Here is a 21,641-nt window from a genome sequence, read left to right on the forward strand (position 1 = left end):
GCCAAGGACGACAAGGCACCTGGGGAAACTATAGTTTCCTTATCGAAAATGCTTTGTTCTCTTAGTAGCCCACCATAGTCCCCATTACTGTTCCTGAAACACTCACTGCCCTTCACCCATTGTCCTTGACACAGATGTAATCAGGAAATTCCAAGGTTCTGGCTGTCTCATGGTCTTTTGTTCCCTGAGAACAGCTGGTCATCCTAGATCCATGCTGCAGCGCTATTTTGTCTCTTACTCGTTCTTCTCACTGTGCACTGTAACACCTGGCAGGAGATTGGGGCTCAGTGGATGGGTCTCTGATACCCTTTGAGGGCATCCTCCAATGACTTAAAGATTCCTCATAAGGCCTTACCTAAGGGCCCATAGCACTTTCCAGGAGTGCCATGCTGAGGACCAAGGCTTTATGCATGGACCTTTGCGGGACACTATTCATTTTCAAAGCACAGCACAGAGCCAGAAGAATTTGCAAATGGGCTGATATGGGCATAAGGGAGTGGAGTCAACATTCATTACTATTTTCTCTCCTGAAAAACCGAGTGATTAGAGCTGCCATGTACTGGAAAGAAGAACACGGGTTGAAGAGATGGAGGGTAGGGAAGCAAGAGTTTCACTTGGCACATGTGAAGTTCTTCATGACTGCTCTACATCTAAATGGAGGGGGCTAGATATTCAGGATATTAATACAGGAAAGAGGCCATCAGAACTGGTAATGAAATGGAGTACAACAAAGCAAAAGAGTGAATAAAATGACCAAAGAAATTGGGATAAAGAAAGTATAAAGTCTAAAGACTGAGCCTAGGGATGTATCAATATCCGTAGGTAGGACAGGATTTGCAGCAGCAATCAAAAGAGAATGAGAAGTCTTAGAAAAAAGACAACCGAGGGAGAGTGGAATCCCATGAGCCAAACTTTCTCAAGAAAGAGGGAATTATAGTGTATGTCACATATGCAGTGGTGGGGAGACAAGCAGAGACCACCAGGCTTGAGTAAAGACAACATGATGTAGAATTTATTGTGCCTGGGTGCGGGCAGGCAGAGAGAGCAAGACTGTCTGCCCCAAACAATGAGAAATGTGTCCTTTTTACAGGGATAGAGGGAAGAAGACAGGGGACATTTGGTGGGAAGATCCCAATAAACATCTGTGGTCGGGGCTGGGGATTTAGCTCAGCGGCAAAGCGCCTGCCTGGCAAGCACAAGGTCATGAGTTCGGTTCCCGGTACCGGAGTAAAAACCAAAAAAAAAAAAAAATCTGTAGTCAAAGTTTTCTGGCAGTCTTGCACCTCAGTGGGCAGAGCCCTTGAAGTGTCTGGTGTAAATTCTCAGGTGTCCCCAGATATCCCCAGGTGCCCAAGGAGCTGCAAAAGTCCTTGTCTTATCATCTCCTCTATAACATCCTGTGCTTCCCTGCGACAGGCTCCTGGAGTGCTGAGCTGAATTCCCTGCCTAGAGTAGCGCTTCTGCTGGCAAGCCGGGTGGGGACTATGCGTGTCATTTCCACTGGAGCCTTACAGGAATGATTAGCTAATACATTACAAATCTGCTAATATATTTTTATTTTACAAAGATCCTTTTATTTCTACATTGGTTTCCTTTTTCAGTTTCACCTTGCATATTCTTTGATGTGGGAATCTCAGAATTTTTCACTGATCTCATCCCACCCTATCCAGGATCTTTTCACTTCATGATAGTTTCTATCTACATCTTCCTAGAAACTTTGGTCTGGTCATTTGTAGGAACAAGGAAGATTATGACATGAAGGATAAAAGCAAAATTGTTTGAGAGAGATTGAAATATCTGCTCCAAAGGCATCTGTAGGTCAATTTCTACAGAATTGCTCCTCCCTTCTCATTCTGTGTGAAAAAAAAAAAATCAGGAATAAAAATCACAACATTGTGAAACTACTGTTTCTATCATTGCTACATCTGTATTGGTATGGTGAATAATGGACAATATGTCATAATGTAAATATCACTGAATTTGAACTTAAAATATTTAGGTTTCTGTCCTGGCTCTAATAAAATGCTGTGTGATATTGAGAAAAACTAAGTCAAAATTAGTAAATAAGTAGTCAGGCACGGTGGCATACACTTGTAATCCCAGCACTGAGGAAGCTTGAGGCCAGAGGATCACAAGTTCAAGTCCCTCCTGGACAATTTAGCAAGACACTGTCTCAAAATAAAAAGGGCTGGGTGCAGAAGCCAGCCTGCAAACTGACCTAGGGTGTACGATGAGAAATAAAAGAGAAAGAGGACAGCCTTCCAACCCCTCCCCCATCTCTGGGAAAAGTCAACAAGGCTGAGGTCTCTGTGGCTGATCAGGTAGCCCAGTCACCCACAGCTAGGGATGCAGTTCATGTAGTTCAGTGGTAGAGCACCCCTGGATTTTAATCCCTAGGGCTAACACGTGTCAACCTATTAGCCAAGGTAGAAAAATATTTAGGTACAATTATGGTTGTTTGCTGTAATCTTGGGAGTGCCACAGAACTCAGGGAATCACATTTACTGGATTACCATAAAGAGTATTACAAAAGATTCAGATGAATAGTCAAATGAAGCAGTACATAAGGCAAGGTCCAGAAGGCCCCTGGGCACCAGAGCATCTGTCCACATGAAGTTGAAATGGGCCACCCTCTCACGTGTGAATGTGTTCCAGCCTCTCTGAACCTCATATTTTAGGAATTTTTATGAAGACTTCATAACGTAAGCATGATTAATAATTACTTCAACCTCTAGCCTTTCTCCCCTTTCTATAGGATGGGAGATGGGGGTACAAATTTCAAGATTTCAATCATGGATTGGTTTCTATGATCACAAGTTCCCATCCTGAAACTACCCAGGAACTCATTAAGAGTCATCACTTCAAAACAAAAGATGCTCTCATCACCTGGGAAATTATAAGAGTTTTAGGAGCTCTGTTCTGAAATCAGGCACAAAAACCCAACTTCTCATATCATGCAGTATACATATTTATAACAAATTAATCTGTTTATCATTAAATTTCTCTCTTTGTCCTAAAGTAATCTTTATCTGATATTTATGGAATCACTCCAGACTTATCTAGCGTCTGAATGGTATAATTTTATCCATCCATTTACTTCCAGCCCATCCATATCTTCAACCTTGTTTTTTCTTTTTAACCATTTTAACAATCTTTGCCTTTTAAGTGGAGTGTTTAGTCTATTTACACTTAGTATAGTCATTGATGTGGTTAGGTTTAGGGCTACTATTTTACCATGTTTTCTGTTTGCTTGTTCTCTTTTTGGCTTCATTGTTTTTCCTCTCTTCCTTTTGAGAAGTTATTATTATTAGATTTTTTTTTAGAATTCTATTTTGTGACTTTGTTGATCTTTTAACTAGTTATATTTGCATTATTTTCTTCTTATAAGCCATTTGAATACCATTTTTATGAAATATTTGAGTCTCTTGTCCACTGAGTTATCTGCTTAAGGTTTTCCTTCTTTTATTTGTAAGACTTCTTTATATATTATAAATTTAAGACCCTCATGAGATATATGTTGTGATTATCTTCTCCGACTCTATGATTTTTATTCTCATAATGGTTTATTTTGGTTTAAAGAAACTTTATTCTGTTATAACACACTCTAAGCCTTTAATTTTTCATCTCTAAAATAGAGTTTACACTGGTATTTCACTCAAAGGATTATTATGAAAGATGAATTAATGAATGCATACACCACTCCTGACACTTTGAAAATCTCAATAGATATTCTCTCCAGTGCCACCCCTTTTTATCCCCCACTTAACTACCTATTTTCTCTATTTCTGTGTCTCTGAGAAATCATGTTATGTAATAGAAAAACCAGACCATATGACCATGATCAATTTTTAGTTGGAATCTATGAGTGTGAGTCAGCAAAAATAAATTCCACTGTTCCTTCTGCTTCTTCTCACGTGCCAATTGCATGATCGTCTACTTAAACCCTTGATGAGGAAGCAACGTGAGACAAGTGGTTTCATTTTAGTATCTGACACCCAGAGAACGATATGGCTGCTCCCCCAATACGACACATACTAATCTCTGTCCTCTGCCAGCTGACAGGTGAGTCCAGTCAGACCCTTTCCCATTCTCCTGACTGTCTTCCTGGTCCTGAGATGCAGCTCTGGACCCCTGGGTCCACCTGGACCCTGGCTCAACTCAGAAGCTTCTGCTCCTCATCTAGAATTGCTTCTTTAAAAAAAACCTCTGGTCTTTGAAGAAACTCGAGAGATTAAGGGGAATAAAAGCTCTGGGGACCATCTTCACTTCTGACTGCCCCAGGAAGAAAGGGCTGAAAGGAGAGGTGCTGGGTATGAGAGGCTTATGTTCTGTTGTGAATTAGGTGAGGAATGTCAAAATGTCCCTGGAGCCTAGGCTTTATCTTCCAGCCTCCTTCCCTCTGAGGGTAACTTTAAAGAAAAATTATATGGGTGTGCATTTATTTATTTATAAATATATTTTATGTAAATGTATTCTATGTTTTGCTGAGTATGCATAACCATTCTATTGGTATAAGGAATCACTTGCATTTTCTCTCTAAATAGAATCAAAACCAATCAATCTTAGAACACAAATGCTTCCTGTGGGCATGGTACATTTAATCACACAGAGGGCTGAGTAAGTTTGTGCACCTGTCATAGTCTTTGCAAGTTTTACTGTCCTCAGTGTTGTCAGAAAGGACCAAGAGCTCCATAGGTGAGAAATGTCTCTCCTATCACAAACTCCTGGGCTTAGCCCAACTGTTCATTATGTGAACCCCACATCTGCCTAAAGTGACTTGCTAAAACTACACAGGCAGTCAGAACTCCCCATGCTTTCCTCCCATCACTTGGTCTCACTGAGCCATGTGCACCTGCACACTCACCACTCTCTGGACTCATCAGAAGTTTGCATTGTTAAGAAGCCCCTGGATCTGCCAGGCGTGGAGGTGTATGTTTGTAATTCCAGCATTCAGGAGGCTGAGACAGGAGGGTCACAGGTTTGAGCCTAAAGTGGGCAGTTTAGCAATTTAACATGACCTCATCTCAAAATTATGAAGGAGAAGTAGGAAAAGAAGAAAGAGGAGAGAAGGAGGAGGAAAGGGGAGGAGGAGAAAGAGAACAAAGAGCAGCACCTGGTCCTAAGCAGGTGCTCCTGAAATAGCTTTGTTTTAAAATCTCTGAACTGAAATAATGACCAGAAATGGAACTCAAAGAAGGTGAGATGGGGGAGGATATGCTAGAGCTATGAAAGATTCCAGGTGTCCATGTGAAATCTGAGCTTTGTACAAGAAGGTATGAGGCCAAGCTTTAGTACAGGGGCCTCTTCTGCCCTGCTTGAGGAGGCTGTGAGTGGTCATGTGGAACCCCACCATGACTGAAAAGAGTCAGAGATTGTCCTAGGGCCGTGGTGGCAAACCTATGCACACATGTTGTTTGTTTTTCTTTTAAGACAAAAGGTGTTAATATATGAGTTGTTTTTTTCTAAACTAAAACCTCAGTATTCAAGAATAATTGCAGTGTTGGCACTGTGTGACAAATGAATTTGGGACTGCATTTTGAGCACTCATCTGGAAAAGGTTCATCATCACTGTCCTAGGCAGGGTGGTACAAGGAGTGCTGACCTTGGACAAGGACATCCTGGGTTTGACTTAATAGCAGTGCTACTGTGTACAAGTTATGCATCCTCTGAATCTTGTTCTTCTCAAGTGCATAACCGGGAAGGGAATATAACTTGCAGAATTATTGTGATGTTTTTAAATGAGATATAAAATGCAAAGCAATTATAGAAATAATCACCATTTACGCTCCTACTCCATCCAAGGTATTTTTCATACTATCTCTTTCTAAGTCTACAAGATAAGTATTATTATCCCTATTTCACAGGTTAAGAAAGCTAGGCTCAGAGAGATCAGGTTTCATGGGTAAGACATGGCTGTTAAGAGGCATAGCAGACCCAGCACTTCGGGAGGCTGAGGCAGGAGGACGACAGGTTGGACTCCAGCCTGCTCAACTTAGTGACTTAATGAGACTTTGTCTCAAAAATAAAAAGGGGGCCAGATGAGATATACCTCAGTGCAAAGATCCTGGGTTTAATCTCCATTACCAAAAAAAAAAAAAAAAAAGAAAAAAAGAAAAAAAAGAAAAAAAGGTATAATAGAGATTGAGTTTCCAAAGCTAGTGTTCTCATCACACCAAACTTGACAGCAGAGAAATACTCAGTCAGTATGCATTTGAGCTGATTCTTCCACAGAGAGAGCCAGGTGAGATTTCCTCTTTCTCCGAGAACACAAGCCCAAGTTAGGCACTGGAATAACCAAAGAGAACAGGTAGCACTGTTTAGGGGATGTGGCTACACCAACAGGGAGTCACTCTGCCCAAGGTCAGAGGGGCCCAGAAGCAGCTTTCATAGCCTCACATGTCTCATCTGAAAAATAGGCACAATAGTCTGTTTCTGGCGTATTGTAGTGATGAATGATACTGTCATTTTGAAGGGATAATTTTTAAAAAGCAGAAAAAGGATAAAGGGATAGGCAGAGAATCAGAAAAAATAAGGATGAGGTAGTGGGAGAGGGGGTGTGGGTAGTGCGGTGCGGAGCTCAAAGGTCAGCATGGCAGGTAAGAGTTGGACCCATGGGAAAGGTATGTGGTGAATTGGGGGGATTCTGTATACATCCCACAGGGTATTGATTTACAATGTTCTTTCCAGGGGAGATTAGTAACAGAGAAATTAGCTAAAGAGCAGTAGATTTCAGACTTTTTTTTAAACCAACATTGCAAGTACATAAATGACCACATAGAGAACTGGTACCTCTCTGGTGGTGGGGAAGTTCCATAACCTCTTCCCATCACAATCTGTTCTGCTTTGCCTCCCTCAGGCCTCCTCCTACACTTCCCCCCCAAAATGGAAATACTCAGACTCCCAGGGTAGCTGGGGAACACTTCAGGAAGGCTTACCTGTGAGCCATAGTTCGCTGACTTGGGCCATGTCACCCTCTCTGATCGCTAGCCTTATCACCTGTGACATGACTTGGACTGAGTAGTCCCCAGCTTCCTCTCAGTCCTGAGACATTCTAGTTCTTGACTCCCACGGGAAAGAGCTACCATGTTTGTGCTTTCTTGGCCTTCTGATATGGGGACTGGGTGGGCGAGCAGGAGGTGGGCTTAAACTCCCTTCCTCTGAAGTCTTCCTCCTGAATCACCATCCCATGGTCCTGGCTGCACCGGTGATGTACCTTTTGGCTTCTGATCTCCACTAGCTCTTGAGCCTCTGGGGGACATGATGAGAAGAAAAAGTAACAACCAAGAAAAAAGGAGGAGATCGTAAGAGAGGGGAGCTCTTGTCTCATCTGCTAAGGAGACATCATTATGTGAGTCTTGGCCAGGTCAGAAGCCAGAAACTGTCCTGCTTCAGCTCCCTCCCCATCCAAAGGCAGGTTGGCCAAGGGATGTTCACTGTTGTCTTAAACTTGTGCCTCATTTGCCAACAAGTCATTCAAAACTATTTGGGGACATCTCCTTTTCTCACTTTTAGCTACCTTTGCAGAAATGAGACCAAAAAATGGGAAGGCTCACTTATTAGGGCAGCACTTCCTGCCCTCAACACCTGTCTCACCCCTGGTGTCAGAGTGCTCTGTAGTTCTCCAAATACTTTTTGTTCCCTTCAACATTACCTGATTGTTGGCAAATTAAGGCTAATGTTCAGAAAACTGAAATTCACTGCGGTACAGAGTGAAGAAACATAAGCTTCTGGAACAGAGGAACTACCTATCGCACTTCTACCACTTCTTTGTTCGTGGCTTTGGGAAAGTCACACAATCCCAATGTCCTCATTTGTAAAGTGGAGCTTAATCTCTGTCTCATGAAGCTGTTCTGAAGATCAAGAATGACTGTGCCTATGAAACTTGTTTACCATCTGCAAAGTGACACCAAGTGTTTACTCCTTGAGTATGATTATGGAAGAGCCAGAATGGAACCTGATCTCCTGATTTCAAGTTGATATCTTTCTTATCCTGCTCCATATTGGAGGGTGTGTGGAGCAGAGGCCATTTCCACCCCTCTCTGGCTAGGACCCCGTGACTCCGTCACCAAGTGACTTGGTACCTAATGCTGTAGACCAGTCATTAGCTAATTCATTATCAAAGGATATGCAGTTACCATCCAGGTGGATATTTCTTTCTGGAGACTTTAAAGTAAAATAAAGCAACCTAAGAAGTGATTAAAAAAATACAATGTGGTTAAATGTTCTTCAAAAATTTTTATAGTAAAAGATGTATTGCCATGAATCCCCCGCAAAATACTCCCTCTTGCTTTGAATATACTTACCTCATTGTTCTTGCCACTTTCTGAAGCAGTTCTGTAAGTTCTCTCTCGTGAATGTCTTTTAGTGTAACACAGTCATAGTATTATTGTATGTACCTAGCTCATGATCTCACGACATCGAGAACTGAAGTTGCAAACCAAAGGAGAGATTTTATTGGAAATAAGAACAAGAGCTTTTCTTGAGTTTTTCCTGGGTTTTCAGAAGGGGTCCTGAGTAGGTGGCCACTGAGGCTCTTTCTCAAGAATATTTTATATAGCAAAATCACAACTTGGATAGATGTGGGTCAACCTACAATCAGCCTATAGGATTGCAAGTGTAAGTTGCTTAGCTAATATTGCTCCAATAGGGGAGCGAGGCATGTAGCAAGGTTATATTGGTGAGTATCATTATCCTTAGCTTATCTATAACTTCTAACTTAGAACAAAGGCATTCCTGGCAAAGGATGAGAGTGTGGGTCAAAATGTTCTGGTCACCCACCTATATGTCTGAGGCATGAGCTAGGCTCACTGAACCAAGTGGTGCTGATTACAATGTAATCTCAAGCAGCTACTTATTTTTAGGGAGGCTTGTAGGCCTGGCTATTTTGACTCCATCTTGAGGCCTGGCTTTCTTCAAATTCACCTCCAGCAGCAATTCTGATTTGTCATATCTTCTGCACTAATTCCCTTGAGGGTCTAATCCCTCTCTGACTGCCTATAACTTTCTGTCTAACTTAGCTGTTTATAATAATAGCCTCCCTGATATCCTGAATTGATTCAAAACATTTACCTTTCATTATCATTATGACTTTGAGGGAAGAACTAGAGGGTGCAAGATGCCAGATCTGGTGAAGAAGGCTGGTAAGGACATACTACAATGTTTTTATGAAGCTGCATTTCTGTTGGATGGCTCTTGACAGCAGCACTCACTGTATTTTGTATCATGCTTCACAAAGATACTCACAGAAGTCTTGCAGAACTGCTTCAGAAAGTGGCAAGAATGATAGGATAAATATGTTGGAAGTGAGAAAAAGTATTTGCAGGAGAATTAGTAGCAATGTGTCTTTTACTACAATGATTTTTTTAAAGAATTTAAACATTCATCACATTTTTGTTCACCCCTTGTATGTGGTGAATTTTCAGGGGATGGGTATAAAGACTTGGCGACATCCTCAGGGGAAAAGCATTGATCTAGACTTTGTGGGTTTTGTGTAAGATTTATCCTATGGAAAGAGAGGAGAATCAAGGCACAAAAGTCACATGAAACAAAAAGTGAACTGAGGATCAGGAGGGGAGGAAGCCCAGGCAGCGGGTCTGGTGGTAACAAGTGGGTAAGCAGCCTTAGCATCATACTTTTCCGCACCATTACATCATCATCTTGGCCTAAAGGCCTAGGTTTCTGTTACATATGATCATGCTAACTTATGTGATATAATCACCATGCTGGAGAAAGGCTATCACTTGGACTGAGTGCTACCAGCCTCACCCAAACCACTTTGCTGCAATGAAATAAGAAGCAGGTGAAATGGATGCAAAGGAGGCAAATTACACCACTCACTGCTCTGGCTTTGGTAGAGGAGTGACCATCTTAGGAGGGTGGATGAGTTTCATGGGGCCCAGTCCTCCTGTGGCTTTAGGCTGGTGTTTGTAGTCACTCATTCTCCTGCATCTTCTGATCTCACAGGTAGGTTGACCCCCTCCCTTAGAGCATCCCTAAAGCACCTGTTACTTCCCTTTTTTATAGCACTCATAGTTACTTAATGACTGTCTCCCAAGTTCGTGAGTGCCAGAGTCATGATTGTCTTGTTCCGCAGCTACGTTTTTGGTTTCTAAACTATGCCTATCATAAATATGGAACTAAATAAATTCTTACTAAAGAAAGAATGAGACAAAGGTGACATGGCTACATATGGTAAAATGCTATAGAATCACGCGCTGCAGATGGCAAAACCAGCACAGAAAGGGAACTTCATTTCAGCCTTGGACAGCTGAAAAGCTTGTTTCTGGAATTCTTTTCCTAGTCATCTGGAAAGAAGAAACAAAACTAGTAAGGATTCATCAAACCTGGCACTTGTCCTCTGATTCACATTTAGAAAGTGGCAGGGGGCTGTTTTTTCTTTCATTTTTTCTATTTCCACCTTCAAGATACACTTCAGAGAGAACAATATGCTTTGTCTAGTTTGTGTCTACAGTTTGCACGGTGTCATCTCCCAATTTCATTCTAACAAGGAATAATGTATGTGGGACATTTTCTTGTACTCCTACACAATTCACATCTCGAGGTATGTGCCCCAAGAAAATAGCAGCTGACTGTGAAAGAAGAAAGGAGTAATTGCTTGTGGCTTAAAAGCATGCACACTGAAGCCACATTTTTTTTAACTCTTGTCACCTAAATACCCATGACAGTTGGACTGTGGTTTGTCTGTCAAATGTGTGTATGGTAGGAAGTTCACCCTCACTGTGGTGATTTAGACGTGGTGGAAACTCTAAGAGGTGGGCCTGGTGGAAGGTATCGTACCATGAGGGGACCACCCTTACAAGAAATTAATGCTGTTTTCTAAAACCTAATGTGAAAATAAAATTACTTGACTGTTTCCCAACTCCAGGAATTGCACCCACATAAGTACTTAATCTTTACTTGACTTCAGAATACTCATCCTTTCCATCTCTGCTGTTGAGGTGAAAGAATGAATGGATTAATTGATTCAAACTTCAAAATGAATTTGATTTTGTCTAAGACATTTACAGGGACTATTTTGACACCCCTTGAGGTAGTTACAAAAAAGGCAGTTTAAAAGCACCCTGGCCTTAAAGTCAGGGAGGTAAGGAGGGAAGCTTTTTTAAAAATGACATTACTTAACCAACTTGATAACACTTGAGAGATCTAAAGTATATATGCACTGATTGATAAATTATAGAGGAAAAATGTTTGAGAATATAAATTACCTTTTAAAATACATTTATCCAGGAAAAGAATGTAGTACTTTTGGAGATAAACTTGGCAAAAAGTTGGTAGAGATCTCACATCTGCAATCAAGGAAGTAGTCAACATTTGGAGGGACTTGGCAGGGTGAAATTTCCCTGCTCTGGAACACTGGTAGCCTATGCTTGAGGGAAGGTCATTGGAGGACATGAAGGGGAAACAGAGGTTCAGTGATGCCCAAGGACTTTAGACTTGGCCCTTGAGCTTTGTAAGGGTATGGAGTGAGGGAAAGAGCTAGAGCTGACGCACATGCTAAGAAACCTTGAACTGAACCAAAGGGAAGTGTGTAGATCCCAGAACTCGAGTGATACTGGGTTAAACCCTCAAATCATAACCTATTAACTGTGTGCTCTTAAATAAATTTCTTGGTTATTATTTGTTATTAATCTGTTTTCTCATGAAGTTAGGAATTAGTGAGTTTTTTAAAAAAAATCTTTACTGTGGATGCTAGCCAAGTGCTCCACCACCGAACTACAAGCATGATCTTGCAATTCCATAAATATCCAAATAGTAAATATTTTGGGCTTTGCCGGAAATATGGTCTCTGCTGCAATTACTTAACTCAGTCTATCTCGTGCAAAAGCTACCATACACTGTGTAAATGTAGCAGCATGGCTGTGTTCTAATAAAACTTTATTTACAAAGGCAAGTGATGAGCCAGATTGACTAGAGAATGCTGATCCCTGTATAAAAAGATCAGAAATATCTAATTTATGAAAGAGCTTTAGGTATATATTTACAGTAAATTTTTAGCACAGAGTATAGCTTTAATAACTGGCAACTATTATTATTTGGAAACTCTTGCCAAAATATTTGAATTTTAATAGAGACCAACAAAAGAAATCTCTATGAAGCAATTTTGGATATCTGAAGAGGCCAGTACTGAGAGGATACAATAGGAATTTGTCTACTTTTCTAGTCATGATTTGACATTTGAACTGACATTTGCTTTGGTGCTGGAGTACTAGAAAATATTGTGATAAAAGAAGAAGTTGTGGAATGAATAGAGCCCGGGTGCTTGGTCAAACTCACAGGCCAGCTAGGCCCAGAAAAGTGCTCAGGTACAACAAGAGTTTTCATTTTAATTTCTTTTAAGATAAAAATGAGTATGACTATGCTAAATTTAATGTATCCAGCTTATATTACATTCATATTTTAAAAATTCGGTCTATTTATTTAAAAGTATCCTGGGGGCCAGGGATATAGCTCAGAGGTGCAGTGCCTGCTTGGTAAGTGTGAGGTCCTGAGTTTGATTCCCAGTACACCCTCACCCAGCCCCACAAAAGAAAAGCATATTGCACAGAAGTTACAAATTCTCACTTCTGCCACTGGTAGAACTTTTCTGGAACATTTTGTCACGCTGCGTGAGAGTAGATTTCATCCAGAGTTCATAAACTTTGTATCAATGGAAAGAATTAGAGATATAAGTTTAGAAGGAGAAGTAAAATCACCTTATTAGAAAGAGAGGAGAAATAAGGAGATAGATAACTACGTGATCAGACTAAGGTAGGGAGCCTGGAGCTAGTACTCAAGGATCTTTGTTCTTAGCCTCTTTTATTACATGGCAAAAAAGGGACTCTTCCCCTTGAGATTTGTTATAATTCGATTGGCTATTTTAGGCTCTGAGACCCCTGATTCAGCCACTATACCTTTCCACTGCCTACACATATGTACATTCTGGGATAAACTTTCTTTGGTCTTTTTGTTTTGTGAGGGAGAATTACAGCAGAACCTCACATTCAAGGCCAAGTTAGTATGAAAGGATTACATACACATGTTAGCGTATTAATATGGTGAGAGAGTAATACATATTCATATATGGGTGTATGAGTGTCCAGGTATGAATACATGTTTTATACTAAGTGAATTGTTTTATAATGTAGCACCCTTCCCCAATTTGTCTTTCTTATACATAAGGAGAGGAGCAAAGCAGTGAATTGGGGCCCTGGCTTCAAGGGCAGCTGAGCTGCCTTTCAATTCTCTCTGCTTCTCTGTATTGTTCTCTCTAGCAGAGGTAGACTCTTTCCAGTCAGAATTTGTCAAAAACCTTATTAAGGCCCTTACCTTTCCTTGCTCCAGTTTTCTACAGGGAGTATGAAGTTACAGTCTGTGTTTTGAAGCTGACAAAACTGACAAACACATGTTTGTTGTTGCAGGGTTAGGCTGGTGGAGCGGGGTGCATTCAAGTAAGTAGTGAGGTGCTGCTGCTCAAGGCCCCCATGCATAAGAAAAGTGAATCCCTCCACCATGGCATGGAAGTGGACCCTGCCTCAAAACAAAAAATGAAAAGGGGCCAGTCTGAGCCCCTTTCATCAGAGTGTGTCCCTTCCAGCTGCTCAAGTTGGAATCCTTTTCTATTTTTCTTGCTCTCATTTGTTAAGAGCTGGCCTGATCTTTGTCAGCAGCTCCATCTAAAGTCTCTTACATTTGCTCTTATTTTCTAACTGAAGCTTTTTACCATACTGTAAGTTCTCAACTTACAAAAAAGTTTTTTCCAGGACAACATCCAGAAGTCAGATTCATTTTTATTCTGACACAGTGAGTCTTATACACCTTTGACACAAATATACAATGCAAAGCATAAAAACACACAAAGTACTATAAATAAACTATTTTTACTTTTAAGCACATAGCAGCACAACTGTGGCAATGTTCGTCAGACATGAGAGCTACTTCTGCAATTTGTTTGCATCTACAAGTGTTCATAATTCCAGGTTCTATCTGAAAAAGTTCACAACTCAACTGTTCATTAAGTCAGGGACTTACTATAAATGAATAGATAAGTAAAAGTAAGAAAGAACTGGGAGTGTAGCTCAGGGTGAAGACCATGGTTTCAATCCCAGTACCACATCCCAAAATAAATTCAACTGGTACATTATGTTAAGAACCAGAAGGGAGGGAAAAGCAGAAGGGAAAGTAACTGAGGTTTATCCTTTTAGTCTCAGAGTTTAATTTTATTTTGTCATTTCTATGAGCCTTGACTGAGCTCTGTCTATGCTCTTTAGTCTTCTCAACTATATAAAATGTACATTAAAGTCTCAACCCTGAGGGTCGTTTTGTAAGCTTTCCCAGTTACTGACTAGCCTGGCACTGACACCCATTTTGTCTTATGTTCCTAATCTGTAAGGTGGAGATATAAAAAATTATTCCTCCAAAGGTCATTTTAAGAGTTTAACAAGATCATAGTAAGAGCTTTTAAAATGTTGGTCCCAATCTAAAGTCTATCACTGATCTATGCTATCCCCAGAGTTTGCCACCTAATATGTAGAAGAAGACTCATTGCTCATATGTACTGTATTAGTCTCTTTCCCATGGCTGGGACAAAATACCTGACACTGAAAACTTAAATGAAAGTTTTGTTTGGCTTACAGCTTCAGTGGGTTCAGTCCACAGTAGGCCAACCCTAGGCAAAACGGGCGTGACAGTACAGTCCAATGGAAGAAAGCTGCTCATATCATGGCAGCCAGGAAGTAAAGAGAGAAGAGAGACTGTGGGAATGAAAATATACCCTTCTAGATTATGCCCCCCAATAACCTACCCTTTCCAATTAGGCCCTACTTCTGAACATAAGACTTTGGTGGACATTTTATATCTCAACCACAGCACTTGGTCCCTACAATGCTCAGCTGGCCACTTTTGGAAGTTTCTTCAACTGTCATTTTTAACTCTTTTTCACTGGGAACCACATAAACACTGATGACTGCTTGAAAGTCATGCTTTCTGGGCTGAGCCAAGGTTGTGGTAACACAAAAAAGTTTTCATGGAAGTCAGATGGTACTACAATTCCTGATAGTTTACGATGAGTATCATGAGTTAGCTTGGACACAGTGCAAGGATCCCTCTCATTGTCCCTTTTCCTTCCCACTTGGGCATATTGGAATGCAAGTGAATAAGAAGCTGATTTGAGGATGACTTTCAGTCCACTCCACTCTATCATAAATTAGAAAAATAAATCTTTCTAAACTTTGTAAGATACTACTATCATTAGGAATGTGTTACTCACCTCCTACTGTCCTGATCCATTCCTGAAAAATTCTGTCCCCAGGTCAAGCAGTCTATCTTCATCAGTGTCATGCTCAGCTCTCTCTAGAGCAATCTGGTAGTCTTAAGGGAGACTGAGTCAGTCACATCCTCTCTTGTGCCCTTACAGTATCCTGACTAGGATAGAGCTGGGTTTTCTGGACTACTTTAGAGTGTGGCTTTTTCAGCCAGAAGTCTGTCTCTGGGAATGGAGTGGGATCATGTGCAGTCATTCCTTACAGACAAGAGGGTTCTGATCTCAGTGTTCTCATGTGAGTGAGGTTTAGAAGGGCATCCCAGAGATTACTCACATTGGACCTTGAGAGTTTCTAGGATCTTCCCATGACCTAAAGGAAGTGGTGAATAACTAGTGGCAAGGGCAAGGACTCAGGCTAATTTATGGTTTTCTGTGTCTGCAGTGTCAGCAGTCTCTGAAACCTTCAAGGAACTGGTTGGGGCCATTGGTGGATCTGTGACCTTCTCTCTGGATTTCACAGTACAACAAGTTGACAGTATTGCCTGGACCTTCAATGAAACCAATTTCGCTACTGTAGAGCCAGCCGTGGGAGACAAACAGGCCACTTTCATAGTAGCACAGAAACGTAACAGACCTAGGGTGCTTTTCCAAGATGGAGGCTACTCTCTGACATTCAGCCAACTGAAGAAGACTGACTCAGGCATCTACTCTGTGGTGATACACAGCTCAGACTCCCCACAACCCCTCACCTGGAAGTATAGGCTGCATGTCTATGGTGAGCAGCATCAATTCTCATGGCTCTTCTATGTGAGCAGAATTAGCTCACATGGTGGATGGCTACCATGTTGAGATGATGGTTCCCTGACACACCAGATGTTCACAGCCTAGATAAACATTTGGCAATAATGTGGGGGAGGAGACTCTTGCATGAATGAAGTAGCTGTAGCTGACCCTGAGGTCCCTGCCTACTCAGACTCTGTAATAGACCACATGGTGTAGTAAGTAGGCAACACAGAAAGTGTCAGTCAGACAGATCTAAGTAAATTCTGGCTTCTGTACTTACTATGTGCAGGTGTTAGCCAGATTACTTAACTCCTTTGAGTCTTAGTTTCCATGTCTGTAATGGGGAGGGAAATGATAACTACCTTAGGAAGCTAATTGGGCAGATGCATCAATCACAACCCTTCCCCTTACAGATCTGATGAGTGTTATCATCATCATTATTATTGCTACATTGTTATATCAGCAAGGACCCTTAGATAAGAATGAAAACTCTGCTCTGAATTACTTCTTTCTTTTCATTCTGGGCTTCTCAAGTAGATTCAGGTACAGGATAACTCAAAGAAAGAAAAACAATAGGTATATTTGCCATTCCTGTCTATACTTTTTTTTCACAGAACGCCTGTCAAAGCCCGAAGTCACCATGGGTCTCTACAGTAATAAGAATGGCACCTGTATAACCAATCTGATATGTTCCATACAAGAGGGAGGAGAGGATGTGACTTACAGCTGGAAGACCCTGGATCAGGCAGCCAATGAGTCTCATGATGGCCCCATCCTCCCCATCTCCTGGACGCTAGGGGAAAATGACATGACCTTCATCTGTATGGCCAGGAACCCTATCAGCAGCAATTCTTCAAGCCCCATCCATGCCCGGAAGCTCTGTGAAGGTGACTGTCCCTTCTTTCTAGCTCTAGTCCAAGTAACTATACCTTCTTCAGCTCCTAAGTCCCAGGGGAATAGGCCCTGAGGCCTGGGAAGTCATCATGCTGGGAGGAAACTGGCAGGTGCTCCGAAAGTTGGGTCCCTTTTCCTGTCTGACTTTTCCCCCTTTCTCACACTTCTGTCCATTCTTTCTTTAAAGGTGGTGCTGCTGATGACTCAGGTTTCCCCCTGAAACTGTTATGTGTCCTGTTGCTCATCCCGCTATGCCTCCTGGGGGTGACCATGGCACTTCTTTTGAGTAGGCTGACAAAGAGAAGAAAAGGTAGAGCTGGTGTGATTTTTTATTGTTGTCACCGTCACTTGTGTGTTTTGTCCCTCATGTATTCCACAAGCATGTGATGAGCCTTATGTAAGGCTTGGCACTGAGAATTCAGGTGGAGAGGTCATAATCTACACCACAAAGCACACAGGTAGCCTACACTCCATGGTTCTTGAATAGAAAGAGAACTGGAGTTCTTGCCTTATCTTCTGAAGACAAAATCTCTCTCCAGGACCGACTTCTCTCCTTCTCTCGGAGGGAGTTCTTGATGTGGTTCCTCTGTTGACACAGGCTTTATACTGCCAGCTCTGCCCCCCTGACCTGAGAGATGATGCCCTCCAACTCTGACGCTTCCGCAGAGTATCCTTCAATCAGCCCTTCTTATCCTCATCATGTCAAGAGTCCCCAAATGAGTCCCAATCTTCTCCACTGGGTCAACTCTTGAGACCAATCTTCCCTCCTCATTTCAGCATAAACACATTCTTCCTGGAAAAGCTGTTCTCTTGCCTCCATGCTGCCCTGCTGATTTGCCCTCTCAGCCCCTCCTTGATACTGTCCATCTGGGATTTGAGGGAGAGACCTGAACACAGAAAACACTCTGAAAGCATTTATAACATTTGCTGCTTTCCACTCTGGTCACATTGGTTCCAAAATTGGGAATGAACGGGGCCTACTTCATCCTGAAGATTTACCTAGGATTTTCCCCAGGTTTAACACTGAAAGTCCCCTGCCCCACAAAACCCTTAAGTTGCAGGGCACCTGGGGTAGCTGTGACCCTCATGGGTTGCACGTGTGAGATGATAGGGTAGTAGGGGTGGTGAGTGGTGGGACAGGCAGGCTTTGATTCTCCCTCTACTTGGTTTCAGATCCTGTTAAAAGCAAGAGTGGAGAGGACATCCACCAGGAAATTCCTAACTTCTATCCCTGTTCTGCAGAGAACACAGAGTATGACACAATCCCCAGCACTCATGTGAGTCCTTCTGCATCTTTATTAGGACACGATCCATCTTTCTGAGGCTCTATTTTACCTGACACTTTTCCATGGTGTGGGTAACATGGAAATGAGGAGTGAGATTAGACTACAGAGCCATGAAAACCCAGTGTACCTACCTTTTCCCCAAGTCATTATGGATTCACCTCTGTGCAGAAGTTAGCAGCATCTGACACACCTTGTTCTGACCCAGCTAGTAACACTCAGGCTGTGAACGTTATGTGATTCACCCTTTCCCTCCTGCAGTTCACAGCTGCCTCTCAAAAGGCCCAATTCCTTTTGCATAAAGGTGGGTGGAGAATTGTGACTTTGACAGTGTTTGAGTAATGGTGTCAAAAGACTGTTTGCTCCAATTCCTCTTTCTCTGAGGTGACTCAGAACTATCAAGAGAAGGGCCAGAGGGCTTACATCACTTTGGACCTACACTCAACTTAGGAAAGACCTATCTTCTTAAGTTCTCACTTTATTGAGTTGAAGTGAGCACAGCATAATTCAAACTGAAAATAGAGTCACAAAATAACGTTCAAAGAAACCCAAATAACAAAAGAAAACTTGGAGACATGAAATAAGTAGACAGCTAAGAAAGCTCCCCAGGACTAATCACTATAGCCCAAAGTGGGAAACTCTTTAGACGACCTGAAGCCCTATTAGACAGTGACTCATTTAATGAAGAAATGAAATTAGACCTTCAAAATCCCCTTTGGCTTTAGCTTCTGATATCCCTTGATCGGGAGCATCTTCTATATCCACATGTACCTACACTGACCTCTTTTGAAGAGGAAATACTACTTTTTCTCTTTGAAGTCATTAATATTCTGAGAACTTCCTTCATTTTAGGGAGACTGCTTTGAGCTCTACTCAACTGGCTTAAACCAAACTTTATCAGTTATCCCCATCTGTTCTGTTTTTCTGTTCAGGACACACTGCCAGAGAGGCTGCAGGGCCACCCCAACATGTTCAAGAGTAAGCTTTACCAACCCAGGACATTTTGCTCTAGTGGGGAAGATTTTCTTACCACCTTGTTGCTTTGTTTGGTCTGTGAACATCAGGCAACCTTACTGGTTTCTTCAAGAGCCTCTTGACTATTGAAAAAATTTATTTGCAGCATTATCACTATTATTTCAAATTATCCTTTAGTCCCCTTGGGAGGCTTAGAGCTCATGGCTTAGAGATGTATATCTTATATTTTTTGAAATTCATTTAAACACAACAGAGTAAAAATAATGCAATAAATACAGAAATAAATAATAAATTTAAATAAAAATAATTCCATGTCTTCCTAAAGCAATTTATTAGTAATTATAATAGCAGTTCTGACTACCATCTCTGTTCTAGAACCCTCTTTTCCTTCTCTCCGTCTTCTTCCACCTTTGTTTTTCCCTCCCCAAATTCTGGATGTCTCACTATTCTTGTCTGTGGTGACTCACGGGGCAGGTGATGATTTCTTCTGTTTGTTGTATGTTTTTCAATAGAAAAATCCAGAGGAAGATCCAGCAAATACTCTTTATTCCACTGTGCAGATACCAAAAATGGTAAGAAGTTTTACAGCTGAATTTCATCTTAAGTGTCCCATCCTTTTTATTGCTTAATGTTTCAGTTAAAATTTCTTGGGCCACAGAAATCTCATATTCTCTGGCACTATAAGGGACCCCATTTCCTTTGCTTAGGGTTATACACAAATATAGGGAATAGAAAAGAATCATGGGAATAATAGAGTAGGAGAAACATTCTAGATAGAAACAGAGAAGGCTTATGACCAAGCTCTTGGATAAAGAGAAAGGACATGGCTCAGGCTGTACCTGGCAGGAAAGGGATGTCTGGGAAAGACACACCATCTTACTCCTGGAGCTAGAGTAAGAGAAAGAGAGATTTCCACTTCTGTTTCCTGTTCTCACTATGTTAAATATGATCTGCACACTCCCTTATAGTCAAACTATTAATGTGGTAAGATTTAAGGCTCATTCTAAACAGATGTTTCCTGGTAGAAGCAATAGTATCTTTCTGTCTCCTTTGCCTTCCTCTTCAAAACTGAACAGAAAAGATGGGGATCTTAAAAGCAGTTTTCTAGTGAAAGAAGCAGTTGCTTCTAACAGTTATCACAAAGAATATTTAGTACATTAACCATTCAACAAGATAAAGATGGGTTAGGGGCTGGGGATTTAGCTCAGCGGCAAAAGCGCCTGCCTGGCATGTGCAAGGTCATGAGTTCGGTTCCCGGTACCAGAGAAAAACCAAAAAAAAAAAAAAGATAAAGATGGGTTAAACCTTTCAAAAACAAACAAAAAAACATAAAACTATTTTCTCTAAGCTGGAAATGATTAAGATCAAACCCAGTGGAGGTTCTGCTTGGATAACCTCAGCTATAAGAAAATCTGAGATCCAGGAAGATCCAGAGCTGTACTCACTTCTAGTGCTGTTTCCTCGCTTCTGTACAGGTGGAGAATCCCCACTTATCACCCAGGATGCCAGACACATCGAAGCTGTGTGGTTATGAGAATATCATCTAAACACCAGAGTACTCTTTCAAATGTCAGTGGGACACAAAAGAATTCGATGATAGGAAACTTCAAGAAAAGCTGAGTGCTGGGTGTGGTGTGTTACAACACTGTAATCCCAGGACTCAGCAGGACAGTCTTCAGTTCAAGGCCAGCTTGGACAACACAGTGAAACCCTGTCCTGTTCAAAGGGATATTTTTCATTGCTGCCATCACCTGTGGGCATCAGACTCCAGCTTCGTCAGCCTCTCAATGCAAACTCACATCAGCAAATTTCCAGAGGGCTTTCAGCCTTTGGTCTTGGACTGTCACTGCTTCCTGTTCTCCTTTGTTATGTGGCTTCCAGATTCTTGGAATGAGCAGCTACTGGATCCCCTGGTTCTCCCTCCATCATGTACATGGACATTGTTCGCTCTCCTGCCTCTGAACTTACAAACTTGTGGTATATATTAATAAACCTATGTAACTATATACCTAATATAAATTTTAATATATATTTCTCTTAATTTCAAAGTTGTTCAAATTTTTCATTCAACTCAGCCATAGAAGGCTTTAATGTGATGCTGTCTGCAATCCATATTGGATTCTTGTGCTATCTATCTGTTTGGGTCCTTTACAGTTTTTTTTGCTTTGGTTCTTGGGTCTAGCCACTAGGTCCCCATCTTCCGAGTAAAAAAGTAATTGAATTTACTAGAGGACTTTAAGGCTGTGGTAGGCACTCGAGTCTCCAGTCCACATCCTGGTGGTGGTCACACCAGCATGATCCTCAGAGCCAAATGCACCCACTCTTAAAGCCTCTAACTTTGACTTCGCCACTTCCCTTTTCCAAAAATGTGTGCTGCATGCCTACTCTTGCTTGAAATTGAACTAAATCTATATGTCAGTTTTGGAAGCATGGCCATTTTGACATTT

General features: G+C 41.5%; 1 protein-coding gene across 2 annotated transcripts; it reads left to right on the top strand.

Annotated features, from left to right (window-relative positions):
- The first annotated feature begins 3,953 nt into the window (after positions 1 to 3,953).
- Slamf7 (SLAM family member 7) lies at positions 3,954 to 21,242 on the top strand. 2 transcript variants are annotated; one of them, XM_013522531.1, is made up of 8 exons: positions 3,984 to 4,062; positions 13,419 to 13,448; positions 15,702 to 16,034; positions 16,657 to 16,929; positions 17,124 to 17,246; positions 18,110 to 18,213; positions 19,707 to 19,766; positions 20,670 to 21,242. In XM_013522531.1, the coding sequence occupies exons 1-8, from the start codon at positions 4,008 to 4,010 to the stop codon at positions 20,739 to 20,741; spliced, it is 1,050 nt and encodes a 349-aa protein (XP_013377985.1). In that variant the 5' UTR covers positions 3,984 to 4,007; the 3' UTR covers positions 20,742 to 21,242. The 2 variants fall into 2 exon arrangements, with proteins under 2 accessions (XP_005400274.1, XP_013377985.1); XM_005400217.2 differs by lacking the exon at positions 13,419 to 13,448 and having other exon boundaries at positions 3,954 to 4,062.
- Positions 21,243 to 21,641: the final 399 nt, after the last annotated feature.

The sequence above is a fragment of the Chinchilla lanigera genome, unplaced genomic scaffold (genome assembly GCF_000276665.1).
Source record: "Chinchilla lanigera isolate Chin_1 unplaced genomic scaffold, ChiLan1.0 scaffold00067, whole genome shotgun sequence".
In the NCBI taxonomy this organism is placed as follows: Eukaryota; Metazoa; Chordata; class Mammalia; order Rodentia; family Chinchillidae; genus Chinchilla; species Chinchilla lanigera.

Excerpts from the sequence above, each read along its gene's own strand:
- Slamf7 (XM_013522531.1), top strand. The coding sequence starts at position 4,008 with ATGGCTGCTCCCCCAATACGACACATACTAATCTCTGTCCTCTGCCAG. Across the intron at positions 13,449-15,701 it reads GTGGAGCGGGGTGCATTCAA|TGTCAGCAGTCTCTGAAACC; the intron begins GTAAGTAGTGAG and ends CTGTGTCTGCAG. Across the intron at positions 17,247-18,109 it reads GCTGACAAAGAGAAGAAAAG|ATCCTGTTAAAAGCAAGAGT; the intron begins GTAGAGCTGGTG and ends ACTTGGTTTCAG.